The sequence below is a fragment of the Mus caroli genome, unplaced genomic scaffold (assembly GCF_978045245.1).
Source record: "Mus caroli unplaced genomic scaffold, Mus_caroli_1 scaffold_4, whole genome shotgun sequence".
Classification (NCBI taxonomy): domain Eukaryota; kingdom Metazoa; phylum Chordata; class Mammalia; order Rodentia; family Muridae; genus Mus; species Mus caroli.
Genome location: NW_028227259.1, coordinates 127,715,217 through 127,735,608, shown reverse-complemented (window position 1 = coordinate 127,735,608; position 20,392 = coordinate 127,715,217). Strand labels below are relative to the sequence as shown.

The following is a 20,392-nucleotide window of genomic DNA, read 5'->3' as shown; positions in this document are numbered from 1 at the left end:
ACCCTCCCTGACCAGCACAGTCCCCCTTTCCAGGAGCGGCCCCGCCTCGCCTCGCCTTGCCCCCCCAGCCCGCTGCCCGCGTCACGGCGCGCGACCCGGCTTCAGCACCCGTGCACTGGAGCCTGCGGGGACCCGCGACAAAATCGGAGCGGTTGGAAGCCAGGAGCGACCGTTAGAGCGGTTTCCTGGTATTCCGGCCCCGCCCACTCCGCCTGTCCAATCGCAACCGCGTCCTCCGCTGGGGGCGTGACCATGAAGCCCGGGGCTCCTTGGGCCCCGCCTCGCTTGCGCTTCTGCTTGCTATGCTGCGTCACTTCCGGCGCGTGCGTCCGCCGTCGGTCCGCCGCGGGATGGCGGCTCTGAGGAGTTGGGTGACTCGGAGCGTCAGCTCTCTGTTCAGGTACGGCCGCGGTAGCAGAGAGCGGGCGGCGGCGGAGAGGAACCGGGAGCGCCGTGCGGACCAGTGCGTCGGCCCCGGGCCGTGGTGCTGCCGCGTCCCGCCTCCTTCTGAAGTTAGAGGCGGGCCCCCGCCTTCGTCCCTCGTCCTCCATCAGGGACGAGCGCCTGAAAGTGGTTCTCCTCCCACGCCTCCCGGGGGCTGGCTGTGGGGGGTCCCCAGGGACACTGAGGGACAGCCGGGCCACGGCGTTGGCTGGCAGCGCATTGTTAGAGCACGGGTCCCCGTTAACTCGGCCACCGGGCGCCAGCGGCTCGCTCCCGGGATTTGCTGGAGGCGACCATTGGCGACACCTGGAACCCAGGCCCCGGGGTCCAAAGCTGAATCCTGCGGACTCCAGAGAGTTTTACGTTGGCTTCAAGTTGCTAATCAGCTGCGGCGACTTTGAAACTTCTCCGCCTGGCGGGACGCGTCCACGCGCATTAACCTGTCGCTCGTGCAACTCAGATCGCATGCCCCTGACTCCCAAGTGCCGAGACTTAACAGGCCGTCCTGTGGCTTATTTTCTTAGAAGATTGCGGGCACTTCCTCATTTAGTCTCATTTACTGCTCGGTCCAAAACTCCTGCAGACCACAGAGCCTTTTACAAATTGATTTTGGGCTTTTTAAATTTTGACTTATGTTTCCAGGTACAGACAGCGTTTTCCTGTCTTGGCAAACTCTAAGAAACGCTGTTTCTCAGAATTGATAAAACCATGGCACAAAACTGTGTTGGCTGGATTTGGCGTGGCACTGTGTGCGGTTCCTATTGCTCAGGTAAGGAACTGTCATGTGACTATTATATGTAGGGGAAAGGGGCCAGGGAAAGAATGCCCAGACCCTGACTTGACCCGGAGACTATTTCCAGGTCTTAGTGAACTCCTGTGCACTGAACAAGCTGCCGCACTTTCATAGGTACCCCCTTCCATGATGCCATGTACTGTACTATACCAGCATCTTCCGAGTGGAGCACGTTTCCCATTTTCTCATGTTGTAGAAACAGTGCTCTTAACAGATTCTGCCCCCACTCCACCACCCCTGAGCATCAGTTGAACTGGGAAGTAGACCGTTATTCTTGTACCAAAATCAAAGGAGCTAAACTTTGCAAATGAGTTGCTTAACCTTTGAGGGTTCTGAGGTTAAAAATGCATTGTAAAAGAACTGAAGTGGGAAGGGTAGGCAGAAACGGGAGGAATAGCCATGTGTTTCCCAGCAGGCACCTGGCAGCTCACACCTTGCTGTAACTCCAGTCCCAGGGAATCTGATACTCTCACACAGACACACTTGGAGGCATGCATATAAAACACCACTCATATAAAAGTATGTACTACCACCTCCTGGCCTTTTTTTTTAAAAAGCACCAAAAAGCCAGGAGGTGGTAGTACACACTTTTAATTCCAGCACTTGGGAGGCAGAGGCAGACAGTTCTCTATGAGTTCAAGGCCAGCCTGGTGTACAGAATGAGTTCTAGGACAGCCAGGGCAATTACACAGAGAAGACCTTTGTCAGAAAAAACAAAGTCAGCTGGTGATGTAATGTGAAGAAAAATATGGTGCAGTGGTGTGAGACAGCTTGGAGAAAGCTGACTGAGTGGCCTGGGTGAGGGAGAGGCCTCCAGCAGAAGGGGTTACAGGCAAGCCTAGAAGCTGTATTTTGTGTGGTATGCAGCAAAGCAAGGTGGGTGGGCTGGAGTGAGGCTGGAGAGAGAACCAGGGATCAAATACTGCGACTGACCCTTGTGCTCATTGTGGGCCTTGGATCTTCTCTGAAGGCCTTGAAGGATTTGTACGTGGAAGATTATGATCTGGCTAATGTTCCAGTTTGATGAGGTGATAGCTGGCAGGCAGTACATGAGTGAGGGAGAGCTGTTTCCCACTTGAATTACCATTTGCTGGGATAGAGGAGTGGGTCTCCATCGGAAGAAAGTTACATTTTAGAAATGTTAGTGAGGAGCTGATAGGAAAGTGATGGGTTTTGTTTTGTTTTATTTTATTTTGTGTGGTTTATGGAGAAGAGCTAAATTTTGGGTTGTGGCTGAGAGTATCAGAGGGCAGCTGCAGGAAGGGTTGTCCTGCTCAGCAACCCAAGTGTCCTCTTAACAGCTGGGTCATCTTGCCAGCCCCCAAGGTTCTTTCTGCCCCACCTTTGATAAACCTTGGGTTTATCCTCTTCTCTTCATTTTCAGCCTTCTAAGTCCTGGTTACTAGTCAGTTGTGGGCCACAGGCCTAGAGCCACTGCATTCACTGTCCTGCGGTGTGGACCTGCCGTCAGAACTCCATGACACTATTGTGTGCTACAGAGCTAACTGTCTAGTTCTGCCTGCACTGCAGTAGCCTAGCCAGTTGTGTTGCTCTCATGCCAGCCAGGCCTGCCTGCTTTCCTTCCTTCCTTCCTTCCTTCCTTCCTTCCTTCCTTCCTTCCAAGGACCTTAGCTGTTCTAGTCCTAGCTTCTTCAGTAGGGTGAGGGATCGCTGCCATTGTCAGGTTTCAGGGGGGCCAAATTCCCATAATTCTATGTAAGGTTTCATTGATATTTGCTCTTCCAAAGATCCCTGCTCCCTGACACTTGATTACTCTGTTTTCTAGGTGTTTTGTTTCCTTAAATGAGGAAAGACTGTCTTTATTTTTTTTTAAAGATTTATTTTATGTATATGAGTGTTCTATCTGCATATAGAGCCCGAATGTCAGAACAGTAAAGGGCATCAGATCATGTTTTAGATGGTTGTGAGCCACCTTGTTGGGAACTCAACTCAGGACCTCTGGAAGAGCAGCCAGTGTTCTTATCTGCTGAGCCAATTCTCCAGCCGCAATATTTGAGTTTTTGAGCTATGGTTTCTCAGTGTACCCCTGGCTATCTAGGAATCACTCTGTAGACCTGCCTGTGCCTCCAGTGCTGGGATTAGTAAACATCTTTATACTTTCAGCCTCTGACACCAAGATAGCAAGTGAATCGTAACTTCATAGATTAGTTATGTTGTACAAGGTGCTTTGTTCTCTGGGACAGACAATGAACAGAGAGAGACTTCACTCTGAGCTATGTGTCCCCGTGCTTCCTTAGGTTATCAAAGCCTAAGAACAGTTTCCCAAAGAAGTATAAATCGGGGTGTCTTCTGACACCGTGGAGTGTTCATCTTGAGCTTTCTGCTGGTTGGCAGCTGAGTGTTTGTCTTTCAGAAGTCGGAGCCTCAGTCTCTCAGTAACGAAGCATTGATGAGGAGGGCTGTCTCTTTGGTAACAGATAGCACCTCTACCTTTCTGTCTCAAACCACGTACGCGCTGATTGAAGCAATCACCGAGTATACTAAGGTAGGTCTCACTTTGTGCAGTCTTTCTTTCAATGTTGCCATAGAATCCAGAGGTTTATGGGTGCCGGCTTACAACCCTCATTCCTGTCTTAAGCATTGATTTGCTGACCCAGCAGTTTGCAAACTCTGGCTTGTAATCACGTCTGGTCTAAACGCTGTGTTCATCTTTTATTGGAACTTAGCCAGGCTTTTATGTATGTATTGAAAGTTTAGCTTTAGCAGAAGTCGTGAGGCTCTTGGGCCTCAAATATTTACAGTATGGTCCTTTTTTAAAAAAATGTTGCTGAGGGCTGGGCTTCTGTAGTAGCTCATTTGTAGAGTGCTTGCCTTGGTTTTACACTCTTTTGTGTGGTGTACATAGTCCCAGCACTTGGGAGGTAGAGGCAGGAAGATGAGAAGGTCGAGACCAATTTGAATTGTAGGACTTCGTGCCTGAAGTCTCAGAGCATACGTTTTATATTTTTCAGGAATTTCTCTTTCCTTTATTTTATACAGCAATCTTAAATAACTCACCTGGTTCCATGGGGTTGAAAGATGGTCTGCAATACTCACTATCTCCTCAGGAGTAGCCCTGTGCTCTAGTCCCAGCTACCCTGGAGAAGGATTGTTGGTGGCCCATCCTGGGCAGCACAAGTACAGCAAGACACTGTCTCACCATCATTTTTCTCTGCATTGTATTCTCTATTTGAATGGCCAGTTTCAGTTTTTTTGTTTTGTTTTTTTCCTAAGAAAGCCATGTAGCTCTCGAACTTGCTATGTAAACCAGGCCTCGAGTATAGAGATTGAATTGCTAATTAAAAGGCAGGCTGTATGTCACCCTAGCAGTCTAGAGCCAGAGATAGGCAGATCTCTGAATTCTAGACCAGCCTAGTTGACATAGTGGTCTCTGTGGTGTGTGTGGGGGGTAGGGGAGGCTCAGAGGTTAGGATGCTCTTCCAGAGATCCTGAGTTCAATTCTCAGCACCCATATAGTGGCTCACAACCATCTGTAATGGGATCCAATGCCCTCTTCTGACATTCAGGCTCTGTATGCGGATAGAGCACTCATATACATACAATAAATTAGAAAATAATAATCAAATGTTTTGGGCTGGAGAGATGGCTCAGGAGCAGTAGCTGCTCTTCAATTCCCATCTGGCAGCTCACACCTTGCTGTAACTTCAGTTCCAGGGAATCTGACACACTTATACAGACACACTTGAAGGCATGCATATAAAACACCATTAAAAATATATAATTTTTTTTTTTTTTTTTTTTAAGAAAAGGCCAGGAAGTAGTAGTACACACTTTTAATTCCAGTATTTGGGAGGCAGGCAGTTCTCTATGAGTTCAAGGCCAGCCTGGTGAGTGAGTTCCAGGACAACCAGGGCTACACAAAGAAATCCTGTCTCAAAAAAGCACCCTGTGTGTGTTTTGGAGGGTGGGGCAGTAATGTTGGACCCTAAGCTAGAATCACACAGGTGGTTGTGAGCTGCCCAGTGTCAGCTCTGCCTCTAATTTCAGTGTCAGCACCAGGAAAACTGGGCTGCGCTCTCGTGAAAGTCATTATGACCATGATCTGCATGACACCCAAAGGCTGGTCTTGCCCTCTACCCTGACTGAGGAGGAAAGGGATTCCCACAGCTCAGTGGGTTTGCTCTGTTATCCCAGGGTGGTCTTGAACTTGAAATCCTCCTGCCACAGCCTCTTGAATGTGGAGATGACTGGATGTGCTACCACCCCAGGACTTAGTTATCTGAAGGTGTAGACGCATTAGTCCTTTCAAGGAGCCTCTCCTGACTCACTTATCATTCTGTGTTTGTAGGCTGTTTACACGTTAGTGTCTCTGTATCGACAATATACAAGTTTACTTGGGAAGATGAATTCCCAGGAGGAAGATGAAGTGTGGCAGGTGATTATAGGAGCCAGAGTTGAGGTGAGTGAACCTGTTAAGTCATTTCCATAGGACCGGCTTCATTATGGCATTCTAAATTGTTAACCTGAGAGTAACTGTGTTAACCCTTCATGGTGTCTGAAGCTCTCTTCTAAACTTGCAGATGACTTCAAAACAGCAGGAATACTTGAAGTTGGAGACCACTTGGATGACAGCGGTTGGCCTTTCAGAGATGGCTGCGGAGGCTGCCTATCAAACTGGTAGTTAAAGGATTGGGATTTTTTTGGTTTTTATTTAGTTGTTAAAGACTTTAGATTCTCTGATTGATGATACAAATTATCTTTCAGAGCAGTAGTTCTCAACCTTCCTCATGTTGTGACCCCAACCATAGCATTATTTCCTTGCTATAATTATAATTTTGTTGTGGCTATAAATCATAATCCAAATATCTGACATGCAGGATACCGGGACCCATAGTGGAGAGCTGCTGTTTGGAGGTTTCCCCATTTCTGGGTTGTTGTTTTGAAACAGATGTGGTCTCATTATGTAGCCTTGGCTAACCTCAAACTCACTATGTGTAGGACAGGCTGGTCTAGGACTCACAGTAGTCTTCCTGCTTCAGCCTCCCAGGTCACAGACATGAACTGCCACTGCCACATCAAGCGTTAACATTTTCATCTGCAGTCACAGAAGTCAGGCTGCACATGTCTAGAAAAATAACTAGTAAAAGCTCTGTTAAAGTGTTTCTAAATAGCTTTAAGCATTTTATCTTTTAGACTGAAGAACACAGATCATAAGTGATATGAACCTCCAAACTAACGAGTCCATAGAGCATGTATCTGAGTTGGCACTTGATGGGGGCTTTATCATGGAGCCAGACGGTCACTCCCACTCTCAAGTGACCAAAATGAAACTCAGCCTTTGCTTCATTTCTCCCTGTGTACAAATGCCTATAATCCTAGCACTTCGGAGGCTGAGGCAGGAGGATATCTGTGAATCCTGAAACTAACTAACCTGGGCTACTTTCTGTTGTGTCCGGCCAGCAGATCACAGCCTGGGTTCTAGCCTGGAAAGGCATTTTGGAAACCTGGAAGAGAAGAGGGGCTAGGCGGCGAGAGAAAAGAATGAAGCTAAGACAAGATTCTGATCAAAGCTCAATTTTACTATTTCCAGACACTCAGTTATAAAGGAAGGGGGAGGGAACCCGATTTCCCGCCAAGTAACTCAGGGTCCAGTAGCAGGACGAACACGTGTGTGTCTCCAAGCAACAAAGGTAGGGTCCAGCAGTAGGCGTGGCAGGACGAATGAGCAGGAAGCTCCACCCTTGAGCAAGCAGGTTCAAGCAGGTGGGGGGAGACCACACTTTCAATATAATAGTTTTCTCAAAAAATCAATACAGGTTAACATACTGGAAATGGGAACCTGAGAGTTAAGGGCCTCTTCCTCTTTAGCACCCAGCATAGAAACAATTAAATGTTCAGCATGTAATCAGATCCAGTCCTGAACCAGAAGGGCACTTTTCCTTAACTCAGAATCTCAGCTTGAGCTTTATAGTATTAAGTTGTAAAAGTGATGTTTTTAAGTAGTGGGTGATTTGTTTTTCACGAGACAGGGTTTCTCTGTGCCAAGTCCTGGCTAGCCTGGAACTCAGAGAGATCTACCTGCCTCCCGAGTGCTGGGATTAAAGACGTGTGCCACTGCCACCACCCAGCTGAGTAGAGTGTTGAACAGACCCTCCGCTCTGACCACATCAAGCTTCCAGTTACCCTCCTCCCTCAGCGCCAAGTGCTGGGACTGTAGGCAGGAACCACCATTCCCAGCAGGCTTGACTTTTTTAGAGTCAGTGCTATGTAATTATATTTTGTACCAAACTGCAGAAAAATGAGAACCCTGAAAACCTGAGAAGTAAGAGATGGTGAGCGTGGAAGTGTTGTCGGAGGAGCAGCTCACACTCGGTGGGTAGTTTCCAGTAGTGTTGAGAACTGACCCAGCCAGGAGCCTCCCTGGGATCCTCCACCACGACTGGGAAAAAAATCTCTTCAGAAATATTAAACTGTGGGCCGAAACTTTTTTCAGAAAAAAATCTTAAATCCTGTAAGATACTAGAAAGACGAAGTAGAACCAGACTGTAGTAGTTGGTTTACCCTGCAAACGTAGGTGCAGGAAAGTTTCCATCTGTCTCCACTTCCAATTCATGAGTAAAGTTTGAAAGGAGAAACTTGGGAAAGTTAGATTTAAAGTAGTAGCTTGGGAGTGAGTCATGGAGAGCTGCCGAGGGGTGATAGGGCCTGGGGCCATGCACTATAGGAAGAGGGGCAGAGAAAACATGGCAGGTGTGGTTGAAGCAGAAAATGAAATAAACTCCAAGCAGTGGTTGTGCACACCTTTCATCTCAATGCTGGAGAGGCAGGAGGATCTCTGTGAGTTCAAGGCTAGCCTGGTCTACAGACCTAGTTCTAGGACAGCCAGGGCTACATTGAAAAACCTGTCTTGAAAAAGAAAAAAAATACAGACTAGGATTGAGAAGCTAGTTTAGTGCCTGAGTTCAAGCCACAGCACTTCTGTAAAAGCCAGGCATGGTGTCATACCCTTGTAAATCCTAAAGAGCTGAACGCCTGGGGTTTCAGTGAGACACATACCCAAGGTTCGCACACATGCACAAGATACAAAGTAAAATGTAGGAACAAGGTCACCAGGACTCATAAGAAGGAACCTACTAAGTAACAGCCTGTGCCAGAAGGATAATTCTAAGACCAGCAATGGCACAACAGATCAAGCCACTTGCCACCAAGCATAATGACCTGATTTCAATTTCTGGAACCCACATAGTAGAACGAGGACTCTCAGAAGTTGTCCCCGACCTTCACCTGCACGCTGGCACAACACATATGAAAAAGTTCTACGCGTTTTACAGAAGCACACCTGAAACAGAATAGCACAGAAGGGTGGGAAATGATGAGAGGAAACTGGAAAGGCAGCTGCCTCCCTCAGAAGCTAACAGCTATGTCAAGAGGAGCTCAAGGGCAGAACAGCAAGACAGAAACAGGTAGACTCACAGGGAAAAGCTTCTGCCTTAGTCAGTGAGGCAGGGTCTCAGTCAAACCTAGAGCTCACCAGTTAGCGTCACTAGCCAGCTTGCTCTGGAGATCCGCCCTCCATCTCTGCCTTCCAAGGCAGAAGTGTGAGCTGGTCATCTTTCCCACCCAGCATCCACATGGGTTCTGGGATCCAAACTCTGAGTCATCTCCACAGCTTTTTCAGATTAAAGAAAAAAAATTAACACCCAGACAAAAAACCACAGAAAAATGTAAATAAAGTGCTGACCTGCTTCCCCAAAAGAGTACATCTGCATTTAAGACAAACATACGCACGAAGTCTGACCTTCAGCCCACTACCAACATTCCTGGTCTCGAAAGTTTAAACGTGGTTCCGGGGTGGGACTGCTGCTCAGTGGCAGCACCTTGGCATGCATGAGGTTTCTTAACACCTCAAAAAAACAAAAGCCAGGTCCTGCAGTATCTCAGGCTAGGGGCAGGAGAGATTGCTCAGTGGTTAGTGTGCTTGCTGCCCTTGCAGCCCCACATCAGGCCACTCACAGCTCTAAGTGGATCTAAGGGACCTGGTGGCCTCCTCTTTGGCATTTACTGACATAGACAAATATATATATATACACACATATATATATACACATATACATATATATATATATACACACATATATATACATATATATATATATATATATATATATATATACACACACACACACACACACATATATATATATCCCAGGCTAAAGAAGGATTACTAGAAATTTAAAAATGTTTAGAATTCTGAGAAGTAATCCAGGTCTGTAACACAACCAGGGGATTCTAAAGTAGCTCCTGGGGCTGGGGAGCCACCTCAGCATCCTGAAGCACGAGGAAGGCAGAGACAAAGGAGGCCCCTTGGAGCTTGCTGGCAGCCTAGCCAGTTAATGGTCTTCTGACTCAGTGAGAGGCCCTATCAAAGTATCAAAGATATATGGAGAACCCTCACCTCCACACGTGACATGCCTGTAATGCCAGCACTGCACAGGTGGAGGTGAGTGGCGGGCGGTCTTTCCTGCAGTAGGTACCAGATATAAATTAGGCTTTTAACTCAGTAAAGTATACAAAAAGTGAACTTAGGGGCTGCTGAGATAAGGATACTGATACCCTGAGTGTGATCCCCAAGACAGTTGGTGGAGGAGAACAGATTGCTGCAAGCTGTGCTGACTTCTACAGGCACACCCAGCCACTAAGTAAGTAAATTAATAAAAGCACTAGTGAAAAAAAGTCTCAAAAACAGGAAAAAGCAAAAATGTGACCATAAGATTAACTACACAGGGTCAGAAAAGACCAAAGCAGATGAAAGTGGGTGAGAACTCTGAAGTGGGCATCTGGACTGGATTTTGGTTGTGACAGTCTTTAAAGGTCTAATCACAATAGTGATACTTTACAATAAAGGACATCGTTTGTCACTCAAGGAGACACTTTCTGAAATGTTTAACAAGGTGCTCCGACCAGTCACTGCAGGGATATAGAATTGCCAGAACTGAAAAGGAGCCAGCTGTGCATACAGATGTGAACTGTGAGCTCTGCCATTTGTGTAGCACCACAGATGATGGAGAAATTGGGCTGAGTGAGCTCAGCGGGTAAAGGCCACCAAGCCTGGCCACCTGAACCAAGTCCCTGGGACCCAAATGGAGAGAGAGACCTGGTTCCCATTAACTGACTTCCACATGCACACTGTGCTTCACCTTGAGAAACTGTTTGAAGTAAGCTATTTAAACATTAGCACCATCTGACACTTTACACAGCTAAAAACCAGATGGTGTTCCCAAAAGAACAGCATTTCAATAAAGCACATGGTCTAGGTACAAAAGCATTTGGTTTCTCCCTTAAGAGAAAAATATTAAATAAAAGCAGCATCCAAAGACCACAAACCTGATTAATAAATGCAAAATAGGTTAAAGAACTAAGGAATCTATAGAAGACTAATAATAACGAAAGTTGAAATTCTATTCAGAGATGGACACCAAGCCCAGGTTATTTTGGGGGAAGAGTTAGATATTCAAAAACTAAAATTCCAGGAGAGATGGCTCAGTGGGTAACATGCTTGTTGTTCAAACATGACAACCCCCTCAGGCACCCATGCAGAAACAAGCTGCGCGTGGCACACCTGCAGCTCACCCACGCTGCTGGAGCTCTTCTGAGGGCTGGCCTGGATAACCTAGTCAACAGCACAGACACCAAGCTGAACCCAGGGTGGCTCGAATCTAACAGTGGACTATGACTAACTTGTAAATAGAGTGCACGCCAGATGCAGTGACAGCTGAACCTACACCCAACAGCAGTATGTGCAAATGTAGCTCCTCCTGGCCATGGTGGGTGAGACAGGAGAATTCAGGGCCAGCCTGGGGTGTATAGGGAGACCACAGGGTTTTGTCTTAACCGTTATGTGCATGTGAGTGCAGGTGTCCCCAGTGTTCAGGAATCAGATCCCCTGGAGCTTGAGTTGTAAAGGTTGTGTGAGCCCCTAGCATGAGTGTTCCCCAGCCTGGATCCTCAGTCAGCCCTCCAGCATCCAGCACCCTGTCTCCTCAAAGGAAATAGGATGTCAGGGAGTAATCTCATGAGGGCTGAGCTGCCAGTCTCAGGCCTTCATGTGTGACTTCTGTCCTTACTGTGGTGCTCAGTGCAACTGTCTGTCTTTTGACAGGAGCAGATCAGGCCTCCATAACTGCCAGGAATCACATCCAGTTGGTGAAGTCACAGGTACAGGAGGTGCGCCAGCTCTCCCAGAAAGCAGAAACCAAGTTGGCTGAAGCACAGACAAAAGAGCTGCACCAGAAAGCACAGGAAGTGAGTGATGAGGGGGCTGACCAGGAAGAGGAGGCCTACCTGCGTGAAGATTGAGGGCTTGAGCCCAGTGCCCTGTCCATCCACTCTGTGGGGAAAGCCGGTGGATGGCATCCACCTAATGTCCCAGCTCTGCAGAGCTAACAGGTTCTGCCATTGACAGACCAGAGCCTTCTGTGAGCTGTTCCTGGCCCCTTCTCTCTGCTCACAGCCTCTGTGCCTGGTTCTTAGCTCTGGGCGTGGGTCAGCACTGTCCCTCAGCACAGCTCCTCTCTTGCTGATCTTTTACCTCACACCCAAAGCATTTCACCAACCTGGGCCAACAGAGGAGGAGCCTTTCCTGCCACACCCTTAAGTTCAGTAGCTGTTTAACTACAGTTTTTAATGTTACTCAGACGTTCAAGTGTGATTTAGTGCTTGCTTCTCCACAGGGAAGTGGGGGGCTTGTCTGGTCTGTACCATTTCTGTGTTTATAATGTCCTTTCTCCCTGTGAGCACAGCTCAGCTGTGGAGTTACTCAGGGTATGAACAGCTCACCTGGTGCTCCTCACAGGCCCATCTCTTAACACGTACTTCTTGTTTGTTCCTTCTTTGAATTTCTCTGCTGTATCCAAAGGAAGAGAAGTTTAGTGTTTGCATTAAAAAAGAGAGTGAGAGTGAGTCTTCGGGCTGTCCTGCAGCATCTTCCTTCCCTGCCTAGGCGGTGGGAGCTGGGGGCCCTGGGGTCCTAAGGCTCCCTGGCAGCTGACACTCCCATTCAGCACATGCTACACAAGTTTGCCAGGTTTCAGCACTTTTAATCAAATAAGGTTGGTAGCATAAAAATAAAGATCATTCCCTGCTGACCACCAGGGACCAGTTTTCAGAATTGTTTCTCCTGGTGATAGGAGTTGAGTCACTCTAAAGCTGTTGCCCCACCCACCCCTCGGGGCTAGGGCTTGTGGGTAGCTGCACACTTGAGCCTCTCATCTGTCACCAGTGCCCACATGGTCCACATCTCCAAGGGGCTTAGACGGTGCACCAGCAGGAGCCCTTTGTACAGACAAGGGTCCCTGGGATTGAGGGGCTGTTGGATTCCAAATGTCTTGAAGCCAGCATGGTGTATGGGAGTCACCCCCAGCTTCCTCAGGCACATCCCCACAAAGACATCGTCAATGGGAAAGAGCTCTGCCTCCTCCATGGCCGTGTGAAGATGCCTCACAGTAGCCTGGGACATGACATAGCCTCCTCCTCCTGCATAAGGTGGGTAGTGGCGGGCCCTGTACATGGAAAATGGGATGAAATATTTAACTTTGGTGTTCCTGTTGGGCCGGGCCAAGCGGATGACATCCCCCACTAGGAAGTCCTGGGCCGGATCCCAGCCCTCCAAGAACTCGAGCACATTGGGAACATGGATAAAGACGTCATCATCTCCCTTTAGTATGAAGTGGGCCTGTGTGCAGGCGGCTGCGATCCAGCGCTGCACATGCAGCTCCTTGAGAGTCAGGTTGAAGAAGTCCTCAGCAAAGTCCCACTGTAAGATGTCATCGAACTGCCAGCTCTCATAGGCCAGCAGCTGGGCCGGGGGCACAGGTCCTGCTACCCCCAGGAGAAACACCAGCTTCAGCTGCCGGCCCCTAGCCCAGCTCCCAGCCCGACCCCAAGTGCTTCGAATGGCTGAACGCTGTTCAATATGAGCAGGCTGTGACTTGATGACCAGGAGCAAGAAGGTGTCCCTGGCACACTCCGAAGGCTCCAGCAAGATGGAGAAGTTTCGGCAGTGTCGATAGGTTAAGAAGAGGCGATGACGGCTGGGCAGGGACAGGGAGGTGTTAACAACTGTTAGGTTGGGTGAACACTGGCTATGGTGGGACCTTGGCAGTGCCAAGAACTGCTGGTGGGCCTTGGAGCTGCCTGCTGGTATGCGCTCCTTCAGAAGGAGCAGGCAGCTGAGCAGTAGTACCACAAGACTGCAGAACAGCACACAGCCCAACCTGGGCAACATAGTCGAAGCCCTGTGGGGAGAGAGCACCCGAGCTAGGCTCACACAGTCCCTGTTTCAGGAGCAAAGTGAGTTCCTTGCAACCCTTCAGCTAAGTCCTTGCCCAACTCTGGAACTTTTGGTTTTCGTTTTTGATTAGGCCAGCCTAGCCTTGAACTAGTGACAAGTCTCTCACCTCAGCCTCTCCAAGAGCTGGGCACGAGCCACTCCACAGAGGTGCTCCCTGGAGAAGAGAATTCATCAGCCCTGCCAGCCCTTACCTGCCTCCTGCCACCTTCTTGGCAGGGCTCAACATTTTCCTCCCATGTGGCTTGTAGCTATTATACAGCTGAGACACAATGAACATTCTCAAGTTACCACATGGAATTTTAAGGGAAATAGCAGAGCCGTAGTCCTGTGTTGCATGCCTTATAAACATGAAACCTGACATTCGATCCACAGCCAAAGTCAGCTTGGTCTCCAGCATGTCCTGTAGTTTCTGGGTAATATAGCCCCGGCAACATCAGAGTCCCAGGCAGGCCTCTTGGGAGAGGGGACTGCACGACAGGATAACAGGCAGTGGTGGGTCACAGAGCATGAGGAGATGTGGGGGGCAGGGGGTGCTCATAACTGGGAACCAAGGGAAAAAGTGGTCTTCACTAGAGTAGTTTGCCCAAGGTCTGCAGTAACAAAGCTCAGCCTTACTTTCCTTCCTGTCATTTGTCACTTCAGGTCACTGCCTGTTCTGCCTAATAGAAGTTTTCTGACACACACACACACCCCACACAAGGCAGGGTCTTTGAAGTATGCTTACTACTTTACTAAATTAACCTCGTGCCCAAAAAAACCTCAGACCTGCAGTGTGGCAGTCGATGTTGTTAACCACCTGACCAACCTGCCTCACCTCCCCAGTGCTGGGCTCACAAGCAGGGCTTTATATGGTGCTGGGTGAATGCACACTACCAAGCACTATAGCTGGTATCCAACCGAGCTATACCTGGTAGCTCTCCTTGCCTTCTTCCGTTAGAGGCTGGAGTCCCAGCCAGAGCCAGAGCCACACCTAATATAGGGAACAGAGGTACAGGTGCAGCAGCCAAATCCCAGAACGCACATTACCATCTCTCTCCCATCCTTCAGTTAAAAAAAAAAAAATCACTTCGACCCTGTTGTCCCTAGAGATGTCTAGAGCATCTCTCCTACCAACTCCAGTATTAGCCAAGCAGCTAAGGACACCCTAGTAGGCATGATAGACCAGATGTTGCTAAGGATGAAGTGATTGAGGAAAGGCCACAAGACCCTGGGATAGCTGTGCAAGTGCATGAAGCAAGGGAACAAAAAGTGACAGAACGAACATCCACGCTCTGAGCTGAAGTAGGAGCCACGCAGATAAATCTCAAGACAAGGAGCGCATATGGCGCCTAGAGTGCTGTTCATCAAGAGGAACCTGGAATGCCCTCCCTGCAAGGCTCAGCAGCAACACCTGAGGGTGCAGTTGAGGATTAAATGGGCGCCCATGGTTTTAATGTGATTCTTGTTTGGCTGAAAGACCTGGAGGGGCGGAAGGGGACTGAAGCTACAAGAAAGCTCTTAAGCTGCAAGGCTTAGTTAGGGTCACAGCAGCCTCGCGGGGATGCTGTGACCGCAGAGTTGTAACTACTCGGGGTTCGCAGGTTTGAGAAGTCCGCTGCCATCCGGCCACTCGGTGAGGGGGGCTCTGGTTTGTCCCGTAACCCGGTAGCCCGTCCACGCCGACGCACCCCACACCCACCCAAAGTCCCGGAAAAGCCCACTTCCCTACCCCAATCACTGTCCCGCGGGACCGGGTCCTCTCTCCGCGCCCTCGCCCTCGGGGTGTCGGCAGCCTCGGGCTCTGGGGAAAGGGCCCAGGTAGCTCCATCCTTTCAACCCGAATCTAGAGGGCTGCGGTGGTCGGAGCCCACAGCGCGGTGTGTCGGGGCAACCGCCGAGCCCAGACGTGCGACAGAGGGGCAACAGAAAGCCTTCCAGCAGAGGCACCGGCAGAACGCGGTTCCTTCCCGGCAACGGGATCCAGGCGCCGCAGGCCGCGCGACCTCACCACCCCATCCCCGTCCCCAAGACCTACCTAAGCTCCCCTGAGGACCGCGCACCGGCACAAAAGCCGCGCAGCATCTCACCGGGCGCGCAAGGAACCCCCCGCTGGGCGGAGCTTAATGGTGCAGGGTCCCAAAGAGAGGGCGGAGCTCCAAATGGAGCAACCGCGAGGCTCTTCAGGGAGGAGGGGCGGGGCTTCGCGTTGGGGGCGGAGCCATGAACTCCGCCCCACCTTGCAGTCTATTCTGGACGCACTTGTGGCTCGTTGGCAACTGCAACGCTCTCTTTCCCACGCCCGTTGGGTTGCCAGCGCTGTGCCCCTACCCCCCGCCAGTGGCCACACAAACTCTCAAGCTCCGGCTGCAGAGCAGCCTTTATTCTCCCTGCTAGTCAATCAAGCTAAGGAATGCTTCCTCCACCGAGCGGTACTGGTGCAGCTGGATCTGGACCTCCACCGACAGTGGCTCTGGCTGGTACCCGCTTTCCATGGTTGGAGGCACCGTTTTTGACCTATCTGAGAAGATATAAATGCGAGCAGATGAGTATTAAGGGACAAATGCCCTGCAGGTCTCCCCGACTCGGGACGTACTCCTCCTTCATACGGGAATTCAAGCCCTGTTCTCCAACCTAGAGGAATTCCGAAAGAGATCCAGCCCTAACTTTTTAACTGCAATCAAGAATACATTGATTCAATAAGCTCCAACTGTGTGAGTTGCGAAAGAAATTAGCTGCTTTCAAGATGACTAACAGATGGAACCTGAAGAGGCCACCTCTGTAGCCAGGCAGGACCCCCAGTGGAAGCATAAGGACACCAGCCCACCCACGAAACTTTTGACCCCAAATCTGTCCTTTCTAAAAGAAATGCAGGGACAAAGATGGAGCAGAGACTGAAGGAATGGCCAACAACCAGCCAACTTGAGACTCATCCCATGGGCAAGCACCAATCCCTGACACCATCCCCTGAGGAGCTCTACCCAGCAGCTGACTCAGCAGATGTAGATACCCACAGCCAGATATTGGACGGAGATCGACGACCCCTGGGGAAGAGTTGGAAGAAGGATTGAGGCTTCCGCGGGGGATAGGAACCCCACAGGAAGGCCAACAGCCTCACCTAACCTGGACCCCTGGGAGCTCTGAGACTGAGCCACCAACCAACGAGCATACAGTGCATCTCAGTCACCATGTAGGTTCCCCCAACAAATGTAGCAGAGGCTCTCCCCTAAAGCTGTAGCCTGACTGTGGTACCAGTCCCCCCACAAGGTTCCCCCTAATCCTGCAGAGATTTGATGTGCCCAGGTTGGGGGTAATGTGTTTGGGATGGAAAGAGAGAGAGAGGGAAAGAGAGAAGAAAATTAAAGAAATCGGCTGCTTTTGTTGCCACCAATTCTGAGGAGCTGAGTTCAATCCCCAGGACCCCCTTGTCCCTCTGACTTCCACATGCAAGCCACAGCCCACGTGTACACATAAACACACAAAATCATGTAAAAGGCAAGAAAAAGGGGAAAAAAGACACTGAGACTGTAGCTCAATTTTTGGAGGACTTTTTGTAACCCTAGGTTTGAGCCCCAGTGCTTTTTTCTTTTCTTTTTTCTTTTTATTGGTGGTGGTCTGTTTTTGAGACAGGGTCACTGAAAGCTTGGTTGTCCTGGAACTCACTAGGTAGTCCAGGCTGGCCTTTCTCCTCTTTCTTCCACCTCCCAGATGGTTTCTTTCGTTTTTGTTTTTGTTTTGTTGTTGTTGTTTTGTTTTTCAAGACAGGGTTTCTCTGTGTAGCCTTGGCTGTCCTGGAACTCACTCTGTAGACCAGGCTGGCCTCGAACTTAGAAATTCGCCTGCCTCTGTCTTCCCTCCCAAAGTGCTAGGATGAAAGGCGTGTGCCACCATGCCCGGCTGAGATGGTTTTTTAATAAGGAAAAAATCCTGAAGCCAGGAGTGACGGTGCACATCTGTAGTTAGAATGTAGAGGTAGGAAGACCAGGAGTTTAAGCCCATCCTCAGTTACATAGCAAGTTCAAGGCCAGCCTAAGCTACATGAAACCTGGTCTCAAAAGAGAGAGGAAAGGCTGGTGAGACAGCAGGTAAAGGTGCTTGCTGCCAAGTCTATCACCCAGGTTCAATCCCTTTCCCTCCACCACAGTGGAAGGAGAAAAAGAGCTCCTGCAAATTGTCCCCTGACCCCTACACATTTGCCTCGCACAGCATATACACTTATATGCCCTAGTTTAAAAAAGAAGCCAAAAAGGTGGTGGCACATACCTTTAATCCCACTACTTGGGAGGCAGAGGCAGGTGAATTTCTGAGCTTGAGGCCAGCCTGGTCTACAGAGTGAGTTCCAGGTCAGCCAGGGCTACACAGAGAAACCCTGTTTCAAAAAAAAAAAAAAAAACAAAAGAGAAGGAGGAGGAGAAGGAGGAGGAGGAGGAGGAGAAGAAGAAGAAGAAGAAGAAGAAGAAGAAGAAGAAGAAGAAGAAGAAGAAGAAGAAGAAGAAGAAGAAGAGAGGAGGAAGAGGAGGAGAAGAAAGAGGAGGAGGAGAAGGAGAAGGAGGAGGAGAAGAAGAAGAAGAAGAAGAAGAAGAAGAAGAAGAAGAAGAAGAAGAAGAAGAAGAAGAAGAAGAAGAAGAAGAGAGGAGGAAGAGGAGGAGAAGAAAGAGGAGGAGGAGAAGGAGAAGAAGAAGAAGAAGAAGAGAGGAGGAAGAGGAGGAGAAGAAAGAGGAGGAGGAGGAGGAGAAGGAGAAGGAGGAGAAGAAGAAGAAGAAGAAGAAGAAGAAGAAGAAGAAGAAGAAGAAGAAGAAGAAGAAGAAGAAGAAGAAGAAGAAAGGAGGAGGAGGAGAAGAAAGGAAGAAGGAGAAGAAGAAGGAGGAAGAAGAAGAAAGGAGAAGAAGGAGGAGGAGGAGAAGAAAGAGGAGGAGGAGAAGGAGAAGGAGAAGGAGAAGGAGAAGAAGAAGAAGAAGAAGAAGAAGAAGAAGAAGAAGAAGAAGAAGAAGAAAGGAGGAGGAGGAGAAGAAAGGAAGAAGGAGAAGAAGAAGGAGGAAGAAGAAGAAAGGAGAAGAAGGAGGAGGAGGAGAAGAAGAAGGAAGAAGGAGAAGAAGGAAGAAGAAGAAGAAGAAGAAGAAGAGGAAGAGGAAGAAACGAAGAAGAAGAAAGGATGAGGAGGAAAAGAAGGAGAAGGAGGAGGAGAAGGAGAAGAAAGAGAAGGAGGAGAAGGAAGAAGGAGAAGAAGAAGAAGAAGAAGAAGAAGAAGAAGAAGAAGAAGAAGAAGAAGAAGAAGAAGAAAGAAAGGAAGAAAGGAAGAAAGAAAGAAAGAACCAAGAACTTCGCACTTACTAAATTTGTCGTAATATCCAAGAATATTCACAAACCCTATTTGAAATCCCTTAGAATACTCCCTTTGGGGCTGGGGCTCAGGGCTGGAACACTTGCCAGCATGGGCTCATGGGATGATCCTTAGCAACTTTTAAAGAGAAGCTCCCGTCCTCAGCTTATGTGTGCAGCAACACAACCCCAGCTACACTGTAGCTGCAACCATCGTCAATTCAGCGACATTAAAAGACGAAATGTTTTCAAAGATCTTACCAGTTATCCCCACAGTCAGGTGTCACAAGACATGTCCATACAGCCCACTATGGCGTGCCATCCAACTCTTTTCTTTTTGGGGGGACAGGGTCTATCATTGGTGTGAGACTCAATGAGTAGGCTAAGCCGGCTGGCCATTGAACCCGGGTTGAATGCCTGTTTCTGCCTCCCCGCCATTGGGAGCAACCACCTCTTTTTTTTTTTTTTTTTGAGACAAGGTTTCTCTGTATAGCCCTGGCTGTCCTGGAACTCACTTTGTAGTCCAGGCTGGCCTTGAACTCAGAAATCCACCTGCCTCTGCCTCCCAAGTGCTGGGATTAAAGGTGTGCGCCACCACCATCCGGCTGAGCAACCACCTCTTAAGTGGTTTTTGTTGTTATTCTGTTCTAAGGGGTTATTGCTGGGGATTTTTTTTTCTTGTTTGTTTGTTGAGACAGTTTCATGTAGCCAAGGCTATCCTTTTTTTTTTTTTTTTTTCGAGACAGGGTTTCTCTGTGTAGCCCTGGCTGTCCTGGAACTCACTCTGTAGACCAGGCTGGCCTCGAGCTCAGAAATCCGCCTGCCTCTGCCTCCCGAGTGCTGGGATTACAGGCGTGCACCACCACCGCCCGGCCAAGGCTATCCTTAAACTCATGTAGCTGAGTATGACCTTAAACTCTCGATCCCCTTGCCTCCACCTCCCAGGCTTGTGTCATGCCTGGCTTGAAGTTTTTCTATTAAAGGCACTGAATGCTATAAACTAACCTCCAAATATTTTAATGGCACCCTACTAAGTGTGAGTTCGAGGCTAGCCTGGTCTACATAGTGAGTTCCTGGCCGATACAGGAAGAGACCCTGACTCAACAATAACAACAATACCTCTCCCCAATTCTAACACACTGGAAACTGAGGCAGGTGGAATCCTGAGTTCCGGGCCAGTGTAGACTATGAGAAAAAAAAGAAAGAAATGAAGGAAGAAAGAAACAAAGAAGAAAGGAAGGAAGAAAGGGAAGGAAAGAGAAGAGAAGGAGGGAGGGAGGGGCTGGTGGAAGGTGAAGGAAAGATAGAAGACTTACCTAGCCGCGAAATGTGGGGGCTCACAGAATAAGTCCTCCTGGTTCAGCCCAGCCCAGCCCCCACCCAGCACCTTCCCCCATCATCACAACCTACAGCCGTGCTCGGGGGCTCTAGAGAAGATTCTGGACTTGCTTCTGTGCCAGATGGAAGTGATCTTCAGTGCTTTCATTCCTGTAGGGCTCTGTGTCCTGGACGGCCCCTTGGCAGGCTCTCTGTCCCCACCCTGCCCTCTG

At 49.1% G+C, this 20,392-nt stretch overlaps 3 protein-coding genes across 6 annotated transcripts in view; 1 reads left to right on the top strand and 2 right to left on the bottom strand.

Moving 5' to 3' along the window:
- The first annotated feature begins 90 nt into the window (after positions 1 to 90).
- Positions 91 to 12,158, top strand: Diablo (diablo IAP-binding mitochondrial protein). Its single transcript, XM_021162700.3, has 6 exons — positions 91 to 400; positions 1,087 to 1,213; positions 3,612 to 3,743; positions 5,547 to 5,657; positions 5,779 to 5,875; positions 11,358 to 12,158. Exons 1-6 carry the CDS (start codon positions 303 to 305, stop codon positions 11,552 to 11,554), a joined length of 762 nt encoding a protein of 253 aa, XP_021018359.2. The 5' UTR covers positions 91 to 302; the 3' UTR covers positions 11,555 to 12,158.
- Positions 12,159 to 12,165: 7 nt separating this feature from the next.
- Positions 12,166 to 15,671, bottom strand: B3gnt4 (UDP-GlcNAc:betaGal beta-1,3-N-acetylglucosaminyltransferase 4). The gene is made up of 2 exons (XM_021162699.3): positions 15,562 to 15,671; positions 12,166 to 13,491 (listed from the first exon to the last, which is right to left on the bottom strand). Exons 1-2 carry the CDS (start codon positions 15,606 to 15,608, stop codon positions 12,429 to 12,431), a joined length of 1,110 nt encoding a protein of 369 aa, XP_021018358.2. The 5' UTR covers positions 15,609 to 15,671; the 3' UTR covers positions 12,166 to 12,428.
- A 244-nt stretch (positions 15,672 to 15,915) lies between these two features.
- The window catches only part of Lrrc43 (leucine rich repeat containing 43), a 21,014-nt gene continuing 16,537 nt past the window's right edge, over positions 15,916 to 20,392 (bottom strand). For all 4 annotated transcript variants that reach the window (XM_021162695.2, XM_021162698.2, XM_021162697.2 and 1 more), the window contains exon 12: positions 15,916 to 16,044. In XM_021162695.2, coding sequence (XP_021018354.1) covers positions 15,917 to 16,044 — 128 coding nt within the window. In that variant the 3' untranslated portion in view covers position 15,916. The remainder of the gene's footprint in view (positions 16,045 to 20,392) is intronic.